General features: G+C 33.8%; 1 protein-coding gene across 6 annotated transcripts; it reads right to left on the minus strand.

Moving 5' to 3' along the window:
* Window positions 1-172: 172 nt before the first annotated feature.
* On the minus strand, window positions 173-13,339 carry LOC148179485 (uncharacterized). Of its 6 annotated transcripts, none has more exons than XM_088029306.1 (15): window positions 13,086-13,339; window positions 9,406-9,975; window positions 6,292-6,387; window positions 3,416-3,669; window positions 3,236-3,365; window positions 2,963-3,186; window positions 2,726-2,915; window positions 2,546-2,675; window positions 2,384-2,493; window positions 2,307-2,327; window positions 1,996-2,193; window positions 1,673-1,889; window positions 1,364-1,628; window positions 1,159-1,311; window positions 173-786 (listed from the first exon to the last, which is right to left on the minus strand). In XM_088029306.1, exons 2-15 carry the CDS (start codon window positions 9,928-9,930, stop codon window positions 738-740), a joined length of 2,562 nt encoding a protein of 853 aa, XP_087885432.1. In that variant the 5' UTR covers window positions 9,931-9,975; window positions 13,086-13,339; the 3' UTR covers window positions 173-737. The 6 variants fall into 6 exon arrangements, with proteins under 6 accessions (XP_087885432.1, XP_087885431.1, XP_087885437.1 ...); XM_088029305.1 differs by having other exon boundaries at window positions 2,307-2,330; XM_088029311.1 differs by lacking the exon at window positions 1,996-2,193 and having other exon boundaries at window positions 1,673-1,886.
* Between the last annotated feature and the right edge of the window lie 1,265 nt (window positions 13,340-14,604).

The raw sequence follows: 14,604 nt of genomic DNA on the forward strand, positions 1-14,604 counted from the left end.
TGGCACGAAAAAGACAGCTCCGATTTCTAGGCAAAAAAATAAAAAAAATATTTATAAAAATAAATAAATTTTGAATAAATACCAATATAAAAAAATCTTATTGCGGCAAATTTCATATTTCCAATATTTGATTTTGGGATAGGGTGGCATGAAAAAGACAGCTCCGTATAACTGTAGTTAAAATGTTTTAATTTCCACTTATGCTTTAACAAAAGAAAATATAAATATTGAATACTTACACCTCAGGCTCAACGAAACACCCATTTTTTCTTAAATAGCATTATAATATGTATGTATTATATAGAAATACAAAGATCTTAAAATTCTTTAAATTGCAGGCACTTACCGAAACATTTGTAATTTTTTTAAATATTTGCATGTAACATTTTTTGATACAAACACATTTGATGCGATATAATTAGTACAACATTGTAAATATAGTTAACATAACAGATCACTAATAACAAATAATTAAGTCAGATCCTTTAAAGATAATGGAACAAATACAAACTTCAAACGAGTATTTACAAATAAATAATAAAACTCAAACGTGTTTTCAAAACAAGCGGTAAATTCAATTAAAAAAATATATAATAAACGTGTAAATAAAAATAAAAACAAGTTGTGTAAATAATAGCTTACAGCTTAAGAACTTTGTGCTTTATAGGTATGCTTAACACTAGTAACACTAAACTACCCGTTTAAATAAAAAAGATGCCTGGTAACCAGAGTAGTTTTTAAAGCATTCGGATGTTTTTGTCGGTGTACGGATTCGTGATGTAAGACCTGAAATGTAAAGAAGACAATTAAAATAAGCTAAAACTAGTTTCACAAGATAGTTTATAAAACACGGCACAACAAGGAAGCTAATCTAATGTCAGCTTTTCTGCAATATTCAAGAGATTTTCCGTCGTTTTTGAGGAACGGGAATATTAGCAAATTATTAAAGGGGAAAAAAGAATAAACACTGTTTAGCGTCTTTAGCAAGCCAGCTCCGTTCGAATCAGAAATGCATGCGCTAATTAGCCGACACGCAATCTTACCAATTTATTCACTCAGTACCGGAAGCATGGACCCATAGGAACAAAGAAACATTGATTATAGTAATACGAAGGTTTTTTTTGTTGTTTTAGAATATCAAATTTCGTGGATACTTACAATTCAATGTTGTGTATAGTGGACGTGGGACAGTTGTCGTTGACCTTAACGTGGCAGTGCTTGTGACACTTCAAAAGACAGTCACGGCATTCATATCCTTGCTTCCCAATTCTCCTAGCTATGCTCTTTCCGCACACTTGGCATACAGTGCCACTACAAGCAAACATTACCTAACCAAGATCACAATAGCGACTAACCAACTTACCCAGTTAAATGTTTAGCAATGAAGGTGTGATCATTAAAAATATGCAGCTTGATCCCTTTTTTCCTCCATTTCGACTTTTGTGCTAGTGATAAGGGCACCAAATAATGTTTTTTGATGCCATTCTCCAATGTTTCTAACACTAGAGTGCTGGCTTCGTTGATGTACGTTCTAGTAGAAGCGCTGCTGAGTCCTGAAGCTTCAGAAAGACTCGATCTTCGGGATGTCTCATCCATCGACCTCTGACCCGGCACATTCAACCGATAGCCTACCAAAACAGTCAAATTAGGCCTCCACAACACTTGTACTTACTTTCATCATTTCGGGTTCGGTCGGCTGAGATGGACCGATTCATTGAATCATCCCTGCCGGCGTCATTTTCAGGTCCCACAGATTTCGAACGAGACTTCCCAAGTCTTCGTTTGATAGTTCCGAAGAAATCGCGACGTTTTCTTGGACGCCCGCGGTAATCTACGTCTGAGGGTGCTTGAGATTGGAGAGTTCCAGTAGTGGAGTAGTCTCCGGGCTGCTGTGAAAGACAACACACTTGTACGACTAGACACATCCAATTAGTGTATTTTTAAGACTGTTAGCTACAATCGCGTTGTTAGTACAACATGACCAAAAAATCAAACCTTTGAAGTTTCAGCCTCTGATGAAATATCTTTGTTTTCGGTAGTACCATTTAATTCGTTGGAAACGTTGCCGTTCAAGCTTTCTATATTCTCTTCGGCCGCTTCAAATTTGGTTTCAGTTGGTTCTTCGTTGGCTTTTTCATCGGCTACTTTCTCAACTCTTTCGATTTCTTTCCATGTGCCATCAGTCAGTGCAACCTTGGTTAGTTTAGTAGATGAAACAAAAATGCACACAAAACTCATTATTAGATCGTGTTAAAAGTAAAATCACGGTTAGTGAACACAGTAAAAAATGAAGACGGAAGCCTTACCTTCACGAGCCTTTGAGATGGCTGCTGGAACAATTTTAGTGTTACGTAAAGTGGCGATAATGTCGCTTGCTACTTACTCGTTGAACACTGTGTATAACTAGAGTGTTCTTATTTAAAGTTGAATTCTGGGGTCTACTTCTATCTAAGGTTCTTTCGGGGGGGAAATGGTCTCCGTTGGTCAGATTTTCTGAATGAACAAAAACGTGTTAGTAAAAGAAGTGTTTAGAGTTATAATTTACCATTTTGGAACGTCGGACTGGTATTTAATCTAACACTATTGGTAGGAGTAATGGGTTTAATGGTTTCCTTAATCTTATACGGGTGACTGCTCCCAATATTCGGAATATCAGCTCCTTCAATGAACAGAAACTAAAACAATGCAATTGTATGACTCATGCAAAAATCGATCGAATAATTACTTCAATTGTGAGAGTCCCCGACACTGGATCGCTTTCATACGGTCGACTCTGCAGAGAAATAATTTGTCTTTGTGATGGATTTATGATCAATTCATCCACCCCAACAATCGCCAAACCAAGAAATCGATGAGGCTTAGCCGCGTGGTCATAAACTTCAAAAAGAACTTCAGCTGTGCTTGGAGATAAATCACTAAAAAGACATTTTAAACACAGTACTTTAACGCAACATCCGCTTACAATAAGAAGTGTTCATCCCAAAATGGCGAATCCGTGTTCTTTTGTACAGAAGTTTGATTCTTTTGTGGTGGTTCGTCCATTTCTACGACGCAGTAGGGTTCAGTGCACCCCTGAGTGGCCCCCAATTGTGCTGCTCGGACGACTTTCACCAACAAGCGTTTTTCTCCCGGAACTTGACTGAGATGCGACGATAGATGATTAGGGGTTGAAGTAAAAGCGTTCGACTGGAAGAAAAAAGCTATATTCGTAAAATTACCCGGAAGAAATTACTACCATGCTGTCATAATGGACGGGCAGAATTTGTCCGGGTGTCGCAACATGTCGGATGAGTCTTGGGCAAGTTGGGTACTGCGCCAGATTAAGGTGTACTTCTGTGTTTCTAAGGGCATTGATTATGATTTCGCTGTAAACACGCAACATTAGTAAAGTCCTAAGTGAACAGATCCGACTTACTTGATAACTTCTTGAAGATGAGTTTCATCTAAATTATTTTTGATGTTACCAACAGGTGCGAGTGCCACTTTAATTTCAGGCCATCCGTCGCACTTAACGTCGGCTTGTAATTTTTCTGATACACAAAAGATGTTTAACCTTGCCCTAAAGCGATTAATATTAACTCTGTAATGTGATGTTTCGACTTTGTCACCTTTTTGGCGGAAGCTTTTTAATTGTAATGCAGGTGTTGCTTCACAGTCACATGTGATTGTCTGAAACAATAAAAAACCGTTAATAAAACCGAAAAATTAGATAAATCAAAGTGAAGAATGTGAGATGAAATGTGAACTATTTTTCTGTCTCGGCTTCCGTTCTAAATTTATTGAGACTCGGTCAATGTTGTCACTAAAAATATCTGCTTCTCACATTTAGTTATCTTACTTTTTATGATCTTTGGCGTGGGGAATCAGATACTAAAATAAGCCGATTGTTATTGAGAAAAACAGAATTTAAATTAAGACATGATACCCAGCGTGATAGTAATTAATTCGTTCTTTTTTTCATGAGGTCAACGATAAGGCAAGCAGTGAATCTCAAAATTGATCAAATATTAGTTTCCATACTGTATAAAGTGTACTCGGGATGGTTTATGCCACCTACGTGTTCTTTAACGTCCCATAATTTCCGATGAAAGCTGCATGAAGCTCACCATAAATACACATCCGAAAATTAATCAAACATCCGTTTGTCATTTGATGGGAAGTAGTTACCAAATAATGACCACGTAATTATATTAGCATCACGATAAATCCCAACAAAAGAGTTGCTCTTGCCACCCACACAAAACAAGAGAATAAAAATACAATGTATGTAATTTCATCGAAATCGTACATTTATAATGTAAAGGGGCTATAATGTCGCCCCTTCTGTCTGACATCCGTGGCGCCTCTATTCCCGACGTCTGGCTTATCAAAAATTCTGAAGGGGTTGCGTTGACCTACGTCAGACAAAGAATGAATGAACGCAGGAGAACCCTAATAAGTCAGCTGGGAATTTTCGCACAAGTCAAAATGAAGCGTCGTTTTATGCTTCAGTGCACCTTTGTGGGTTATAAATACCTGTTACATTTCTATAAAATATGCAAAACGAGTTTCCTTGAGATTTTATAAACAAAATTCAAGTCAAACATTTACATTAAATAAACAATCTCTATTAATAGCACGGAGTGTTCATTTTTAGAAGAACAAGCTAACGAATTTTTTCTATTAAAGGTAATAAAAAAGTTGGAAGTAATGTCGTAATACAATGAAGTTTTGAAGAACAGGGTCGGTGTATTGATTTCATAAATTTATTAGTTTTGTATTAATTGTATATTCCATTTGGTTAGTTTTTTTAGACGCTGACATTTTCGGAACTTGATTGATTGATAACAACGATTTGACTTTCAAATCGGAAATCGTAAATAACACTGTCTATAAATTAAAAAATTAAAATAAAATAAAATAACCTTCTGATTTTGAGGTTTTTGATTTATCAAAATATGTAGCACATTGTTAAGTCCTTCATTCGCCGATTTTGAAATCTCAGTTTTAGAAATTTGATGTTTTCCGGTTTTTCAGGTTCGTAAAGTTCTCAGTTATAAATTTGAGAGTCTGAAGTTTTTCAGTTTTAAGATTCATAATTTTGCAAATCTCTAGAAGATAAGTAGATATTTTATAACATACTCACATAATTTCAATAAAAAAAAACTTGGAGAATAAAATGAAAGAAAAGAATTAAAAAAATTGAAATCCACATGAATTGGATTAACTAATAGGAATCGAGAAAAATCCAAACAAATTCGACGGAATCTTGAGGCATAAAAAAGAATCTGAAGAATTAGAAGGAATCCAAGAACTAAAAATATTAGGAAAAACCAAAGAAATTATAGGAAAATGAGATAAATTTTAAAATTCAAAACGGATTTGAAGGACTAAAAAATTAACAAGTGCAACAAAAGAACAAATCCTAAGAAAATGCTACGAGCGAATCTAAAGAAGTGGGAGAATTTGAAACATCTAAAAACTCCAAAAATGTGAAGAATCTAAAACAGAATCTAAGTAGACTTCGAAGAATACATAGAATTCAGAAAGGGATTCAAACGATGCAAAGAGTTTCATGGATATTAAAAGTGCTAAAAGGGTGAATACGGCAAAAACTGAAAAAACCTTAAAAAATCGGCGAAAGTCAGAAAAATTTGAAGAATTTCAAATATCTGAAGGCTTCAGACTTTAAAGACGTTCAAATACAAATTATCCATTTTTTAACCAATACGATATTTTATTTGTAATATTTTCGTTATTTCGTTCTACAGTTATGCAAATGTTAAAAGGGGAAGAGTCAGGCATTGAAAATGTGATGTCTCAACCTTTTTAATTAACAATGAAAAATCGATAGACTTATCCATAAGTTATAGACACACAGCTGTGTTTGAAAATAATTAAAAAGTTGCATCGGGAAATTCTGACCTTACTTCGGTGGAAAGCAGCTATTTAATTTGTCAAGATAAACTGAACTACACGTCCTTCAGTAGTAACTAGTTCCACATAAATAATAATTTTCTCCAATTTTCGCAGAAATTACATGCACTCGTGGACTCGTGTGTGTAATTTTTCTATGAAGTTATTAACCTTTAACATTTCGTTCCAGCCGGCCAAGCGATGAAATCAGACTTTGATTCTTTGATTGGTAAATTTGATTACATCACTGCCACCAAAAGTTGACCCCAATCCCCCGAAAATTGTACCTACATACTTTAATTGCCTTCGTCACAGTTTTAAATGTCGTTGATGTAACTTTGATACAGAAAATGGTCATATGAAGTCATTGAGCTATAAAAAGGAATGCTTACTTACCACGTCATCTTTCGAGTCGTTCTCAGCAAAAATATTCGTTAATTGTGGAGGATTGGTCTCAGGTAAGACTCGCACGAACTCCACTCCAACTCCTTGCTGTAAAAAAAAACGAGTTGTGAAAGTGTCTGGAAAACCACACTAAACATAATGCTAAAGTAACTGTTTATATTTTGCGGTTCGGTCAGTTTAGATAGAATCAACTGAACAATAGCCAAGGAAATATTTTGGCAAGGTTTCATCGGAGTTACAGTGGGTCTTACATAAAGCTGTCTATGTACCCCAGAAAAGATAAAGATAGCCAAGTTCAAATGTTAGATTTTTCGAAAGATGAGAAAATAGTGACAAGGTCAGGTTTATGGCACAATCGATAAGAATTAGTCAAAATATATTAATGCGAGTTTGAAAACAAGCTGACATTTTTATATTGCTGCGATCTTATGAAATGAATCCTTATTTAGAATGTGCACTCTGCATAAAAAATACGGTTTACTGAATACTGAATAAGGTTAAATCTTAAGTCATTGCTCTTAGGTGATACGAAAGTGACCACAAATTGCTACCTTGATGGTGTTCGCAGATGTTTGCCTTTCTCCCGAATTTATTAGTTACGCAACATCCATGAAAAAAATTAAACATTAAAAACATTGTTATAACTGTACCGCAGATTATTCTGTACAGACAATTTGCAAAAAGTTTAATGTGAAGGTTTTACTTTTCACTATTAAAATAGCGGTTTGAAGGTGTTGCATAAAAATGAGTATAAAAAAGTCGGAGGTAATATTAATTTGATACGATTAATGCATAATTTAGATAATTGTTAATACACCGTACTGAAAGGTTAATCTAAAAATTTTGAAACGTTTAAAGTTCGATCGATATAAAGTCATTTAACAATCCAAATTGATTTCCGTAGTGGGTTGGAAATGCCATTGTTGTTCGAAAGTTCTTTTAAGCTATCTTTACTGTTATTATCAACTTAAAAATGACTATTTCTAAAGAATTAACATCTAAGAAAAAGATTTGTGAACTACAGATACACCACATATTGCAAATGATCAGTTGTTCATGCACACAATTGGCGTTTTAAGCGTTTATTGAGTTAAATCCTGTCACGGTGAAGCGAAAATATTGGCAAATGGTTTCTTATTACAGCAGCTGTTGTTCAAAAAACAGTAAAATCGCGTACATGGTAAATGTTGTCAAACCGGATGTCGCTTAAACCAAGCAGAATCCAATGAATTAGATTTTTTTTGAAGTCTGCATGCTTGCATGGCTTGTGGTAGTATAAAGTGATGAATTGAGATTTATGATTTTCAATTTAAAATTGGAAGAAATTCGCCTGAAAATCTCAAAAATAAATATTCAGGAACTTGAGAAGCCAAGAATCCGAAGAGTTTGAGTGTATAAAAGCTTAATTTTTTGTAGACATGAAATTTTGAAATTAAAACATTATAAAAGGCTTAATTAGATAAATAATAAATAGAAGTACCACCTCATAAAATTGATGTAATTAAGGTCAGGTTGATACAACCCCATCCATCAGTATAATTTAATCCAACAGTGCTTTTGTTTACTTTTGTTATTATCCCGGAGCTGTAAAAATGCAAATTTGTCATATTAAACAACGAGCTATAAAATAATTCCTCTTAGTCTAAAAAAATTAGAGTAATTACCAGCAGCACTAACCGGTTAATAAAATAGCTGCGAATAAATTTGTATAAAATAACACGTGAAGGGTACGCCATGGTAAATGCATTTCGTGCCAAATCGGTGTAAAATTAGAATGAGGTGTAACACAATGATGACGTAAGCGATGAGGTAAGTTTGTGCTACCCAACAAAACTACACAGTCCATCTTTTGTTTAGTTCAAGCTCCGACACAGGTGGGTGTCTCATCATCGGCTCTATTTATAGGAGAAATTATGCAATTGGGCGGAATTTTATCAAACATCGAATTCTTTCATCTATAAAATTATAACAACATTAAATTTAAAGTTAGCTCGAGTGATGATAGGTTTAGGGGGAATTTCGTTTAAAATTAAAAAAGTCAAAATAGCAAGCGGAAATATAAAGTTTAGATTTTAGTAGGTGCACGAATCACAACTGGCTCCTTGCATTATCATTGCTAATTACTAATTACTATCAAATTGCCATTAAAACCTCTGTGGTAAAGCTGTTATTAACGGAATTACAATTAACTTTTTCACACTCCATAAACTGTTACGCTGATCAAACAAACAATTGTGGGCAATTTAGAACAATTCATTTTTCATTTTCCGGATTCAAGACTGCAAGCATTTTCTCACTGGGGCAATGTGAACAAATCGGGAACACCAGATCTAATGCAACGTGATGTGGGTTTAACTTGCCACATATAAACAACAAATTAGGCTTCTAGAGCAGCAAATACATCTCAAACAAAGTTTTGTTAAGTTAGGCCACCGTACCTACCATGTTAGATTAGATTTCAATTTTTGAAGATATTCTATTGAAGGCATGATTAGATCCTTGTCAAAACATTAATGAAAAAATCGATGTCCTAACAATGTGGTTGTTAATCTTTTATTCAACGACACGAACAAGTGGTTAGGTGCGATGAACTCAAGAGGATTGATTTTTTTTATCTATTGGAATTACATTGAATCTTGCACAGGCAAACTTTAGAAATAGCTTACAACAAATCCCATCTATAACGAGTGTTTTAAGCAACTGTTTTTAGTGCAAAATTACCAAAGCACCAGACGTTCTGTACAATCACAACTTTAAAATTTATTTTCAGAAAAGTCTTGTTTTGCTTTCTTCCACTTTTCAGTTTTTTTTTGCCTCTTCAAACATGTGAGGGATCTTTTTTTTCTTCATCTTCACTTCCAGCTACTTTACGTTATTTGACATTTTCTTCATAATCCAAAGTTGTAATTATGCATCAGAACGTCTGTTACTTCTTTATTCCGGTTATTCATTTTGGGCGTCTACAGAAATTACCATGGTTATAATAATTATAATAATTATCCCTTTTAATTAGATGCCCGTAACATTTCTTTACAACTAAAATAAAATTTTCCCAAGACCGAAAAGTTCCCAAGCACGTGTATGTAAACAAAATTATGGACTCACCTCATCGGCTGTTTTCTTTGTATTTTCGTTCATAGAAATGAGCCAGGCGGAGAGGAGTTCGTTGACGATGACCAAATCATTGTACAACCACTGTAGCACGTCATTAACCCACAAAACACAAATATTATCCGGCCCTGTACATTGGGGTGCAGGCACGTATTTGACTTTCCTGACCTCGGGCGTGGGACTCTGTCTCGTTAGCCTTTTCCGAACCGGTGGTGTAGGTGGAACGTAACCTCCTCCACCTTTAGTGCTAATTGCACTCTTCGGGGCACTAACAGTCTTTTTCACAGCTTTTGTATCAGTTGTATCAACACTAACTTCAGATTTGACCGGTTCAACTTTCGTTTTCGTTTCGTTCGATTTCGCTACAAATCTAGCATAGACAATCTTCCCTAACCATAGAACGAACAATGCGGCTAATATCCAGCCAAAGATAAACATTGCTAAGGTATCCATGGTAGTATCACCTGTGCCGTCGAATGTACAGATAAGATCTTCAACAGCTTCCGCTAAATCGCCCATGTCACAGCCATAGTTCCACTCGCACTACTCCTTTCCCCATTCAACCTGTAAACGTTCGTTCGATTTAGTTAGTTTCCACTCTGCATTTTCCTCTTTCGAGAGGACGAGACGCGAATACACTAAAAATAAGCTCTCCCAGATCTAAACTTATAAATATAACTCTGCTCCAGTTTTTAGCTATGCATGTATAGGTTTCCATTTACTTTGTTTTGCATTGCACGGATGACTCAAATTATTGTCAACGGAGGACCTCTACTTCTCGTGGAACATACAGTACAAATTTCGTTTCAGTTTCATGTATTCAAAACACGGCAATTACACTGTAATGTAATATGTAACGAGATCAAGAGTATAAAACACTTCAAGAACGGTAATAAATGGTTCTGTTCGACAGTAATTATAGTATTAGCTTACATAAGATCAAGTGTAATGTGATTAATCGGAAGTGACTGTCGTAACATTTACTAAAAACAAACTTAAGTTCCGTGCTATGAAAATTGACGTAAAAATTAGTGCTCTTAAAGATGTTTCACAAACAAACCTTCTTCGCATTTGTTTGGTTTTTAAAAAATAAACATCGTTTCATTTTAAGAACCTCATCTTGTTTGGAAATTGACACCGTTTAATGTCTATTAATAGCTTAATATTAATTAAAAATTGCAACACTTTATGTCCATCATCCCACGGATTTTAACGAAAAATTATAATCATACATAAAAATGTTATAGTTTAAGTTGATTCAAACTAAATTTATGACATCATGTCAAAGCCTGCATCAAGCCAATTTACTTTTTTTTTTGCAAAAATACGATATATGGACTTTATAGTCAATTATTGTAACTAATTAATTAACTTTGCACTTCAGATGGGGATAACGAAGGGAAGGTTGAAAGTCTGAATAATGTATGTATTCATAATGAAGAGCCCTTCTTCACCACTAGCAGAATAAGATGTATAATAAAATATGCATAATTTGATTTTCAAATATCTTTTAAGCTCAATTTTAATGAACCATTGGTAAAGTGGTTTCGGTCAGAATGTTTTCAGTTTTCATACGGAGTATTACAGCTTATTAAATTTGCAAAAATTCAAGCAATAACGTACTAATCCCTTGTTCTAAATTTCAAACAAAATCTAAGCAAATCTGAATCGCAAGTAATATTTTCAGAAATGTAATTTACTAATCTAAATTACAATTGATATTTTGCGATATTAACTTGGCTAATCATAATTACAAATGCGGTTTTCTGAAGTTAAATTGAGCAATCTCAATTACAGTTGACTTTGGAAAAGACGATTATAAACTAGCCTATAAAAACAGTAAGATCCCTTCAAAGGCTGAAAATAAAACCCTCAAATACATTAATTTTACATTTGACCTAATGGAATAGGAATGAGAAGACAGCAGATCGATTGAATAAAAAGGGCTTTTGATAGGGTCAGTACCACCTTTATGTAAGTCATTCTGTTTTATGACCTTTAAATTTCTTCTTTAATAGGTAATAAAAATAAATAATAAATAATAAACTTATAATGTTTTCCTGTAATTTAATATTAATAATTCCATGATAATGGTTCTGAAAGCCACATCTATTCTTCCTTGTTTTTTAATTATCTTCAGCCATCGGGCGACAACCAGCTCAATTAACGTTAGAACGAAAACTTATAATTTCCTCAATTCGAAACGATACCAATATTGATTGTCTTTGAAATTACGAAACACCTGCAGTCATTAAACGATATAAAAAATATGATTACAAACGACTGTTCCTTGTACCACGCAACAAAGTTTTCCCACAAAAATCATTTTACTGCGAAATAAATTACGGCAAAAAATATTTGTCTATGACTGTAATATTTTTCCACGTCTGTAATAAAATGACATTGAAGATAATCAATAAATTGAAACGTGTTATTATTATTAACGGAATTTCATATTATTTTCGTCGTCGGCGTCGATCGTAAAACCTGACGCTTAATATGGGCTTGTCGTTTATCAAAAAAGGAAAAGATCAGAATTCTGAGAAAACTTACGCAAGATTTTATAGTCTTGATTTGATAGTGAATGCATAAAATCAAATCAGGTTATCTGTTGACAATACACGTTTCAAAATCAAAATAAATAAATTAAGGTTTTGAATCACGAAATTGCGACTATAGTGTGAACAAATTATGTTAAAATTTTAGGAATGTTATCGTGTTGATTGTCACAACACAAATACAGGTTGACTCGGGTTGCAATGTACACAATAAAATGGTTTTTTTATTTACATGTCATTACCTGCAATCCTAAACGTTTCGTACTGACATACTAAACATTTATTTATAATGAATTTATATCGTACCGACAGCGAAATTCGTACTCGTAATTAGAACCTGAGAATCATTATAACTACCACTTTCACTCTCTCCTTTCGGAGCATGTTTTTTGTATGCTAATGATTATAATTGAACTTCCCGTTTCAGTTAGAAAATTGATAGAAGTTATATTTCCTTCTATCAATTTACACTTACATAATAAAACACTGCTGGTGTGACTCAATTTTCACATTTCTTGGTGGTTTCATATGCACATATGTTATCAGTTGTCTTATATCAGCATAAAATAATAAGTTATCTAAAAATAACTATTACTCAGTTTTGAAATTTATTATAAATTTTTAGACTGTCTTAAAATATAATAATTTGTCGCATTATTCATACAAGCTAATTTATCCGATAAACTATTGCAACACAAATAACAAAAGGTCAAGTTGAGGCCTAAATAGAACTGACATAGTGCGCTTAACAGGTGGTGGAGGGAATTATAATGAAATTAGAACACCTCAGTGCAGTTTAACAATAAACAATTATTCCGTCCACCTATTATCAGCACAAGCGCCTGAAAATGTGCGACCTAAGGTCACTTACATATTCAAGTCCCGGCATTATTTAAATAGATCACAATAAAAATACATTTGAATTTAAAATTTTATTGTTGAAAAGTAAAATTTTAAATATTTTCCACGAGTTCTAGAGCCCTTCTGTCGTTATATTTTTTAAGTAGACACACGAGACGAGAAACTTATTTATAGCTAACACAATATTATTTCACCTTTTTATGGAGCAACGTTTACAAACATTGTAAACTTGGTTTATTGAAGAACAACTTTTACCTTAAATAATCGATCACCTACAGGGTTGTGGGAAGGAATGTCACTTTTATCTTATGAAACTATCACTTTAAACCCTTAAAGGTTCGATTCAGAATGTTAATCACTAAACAAAGGTACGTTTTTGTGTCTTCGGCGTATCCACATCAACAACGCGACTCAACAATGAACATTCGATTACTGGCATTGGCAGAATGGTGTGTGTGAGTCGCCTTGCCATCGCGCCATGACTTGGTTCAAAACGTCGATACGCAATGGGCATTGGGCCATGCTTTCTTCCACCTCTCTTTTAAATCTCTTGATATAACAGATATGCATGGTAACGTTACTGTTTGGCGTTACTCAACATGTGATTTTATTTTATCTACGATGGAAGCGGGCAATTAATTTCCGGAATTTTATCTTTTTCGGGCCCATATCACTTTTATTGTGTGCACTAATCTATGGAGAAAACTTTTTTAGTACAATTTAGTGGATTCGATTAATTAAATCGTTTTAACTTTCTCACCTGAATATTTATAGGCAATTCGCCTGTAAAGCGATACAGGTGGTCGGAAGAGAACGCGATCACTTTGGATTTTTTAAGGTTTCTAAAATATCAATTTAATTCTTAAAAAGATCTAAAGTGAAGAACAAAGGAGTCATTAAACGTAGGTCTTGGATGCCTACAGCCACATTATCGGGTAATTGCTCACGGGTGGCTTTGTATTTTTAAAAGTAGGTATAAAACGTTTTGTTTTTAGGGATGTCACCACATGATACGCCATTGATTTGGCGGATCACAACTGTTGCAAGACTTTTTTTAACATTTTTCGCAAGCGTATTTCATTTTTTTTCTTCAATAACAATTTTAAAATCGCTTTTAACAATAAGACAAAAGCGTTCTTTTTATATTATGCAAATCGTAAAACGACACCCCTAGAAATTTCAACACCGCCTAAGATTGATCTAACGATGAAGTCACCCTTATTACAATGCTTACCAAGGTGTGATAAAAAAGAAATATAATCCAAAAATATTTGAGTAATTTGGAATTAACATGGATAATATTTGGCTATGTGATAAAAATTTTGTAATAATTATTATTACAGTATTCTTGACAAGGTCAAAAAGCTAATCCACTTATTTGTCCACTATGTAAATTTTAATAAAAACGCATATTTTCACAAAATGATGATACCCGTTATCATGTCATTACTTCATTAGTATATTGAGCTGAAATTCCATAAAAACATTGTTGGTGCAATTTTTATTGCTTGTTCCAGTTTTTCTTTCGACACACATCCGAGTTTTGTTTGTAAATAAAGGAGTAAAAATATCAGCATCAGTCTGGGAGAGTAAAAGTTGAGCGTAGTGATATTCGTTTTATTAAAATTTATTAAAATTACATTTAAAAATGAACAGCAACTTACATTTAAAACTTACAATTACATTTTAAAATGAACAGCAACTTATTATTATTATTGTAAACAATTTTTTTTTCGAAGCGAATAGTTAAGGTCATGCATTACTGTGTCTAGCA

This window comes from Gnatocerus cornutus, chromosome 2 (genome assembly GCF_029298725.1).
Source record: "Gnatocerus cornutus isolate USDA-ARS CGAHR chromosome 2, icGnaCorn1.1, whole genome shotgun sequence".
Lineage (NCBI taxonomy): Eukaryota > Metazoa > Arthropoda > Insecta > Coleoptera > Tenebrionidae > Gnatocerus > Gnatocerus cornutus.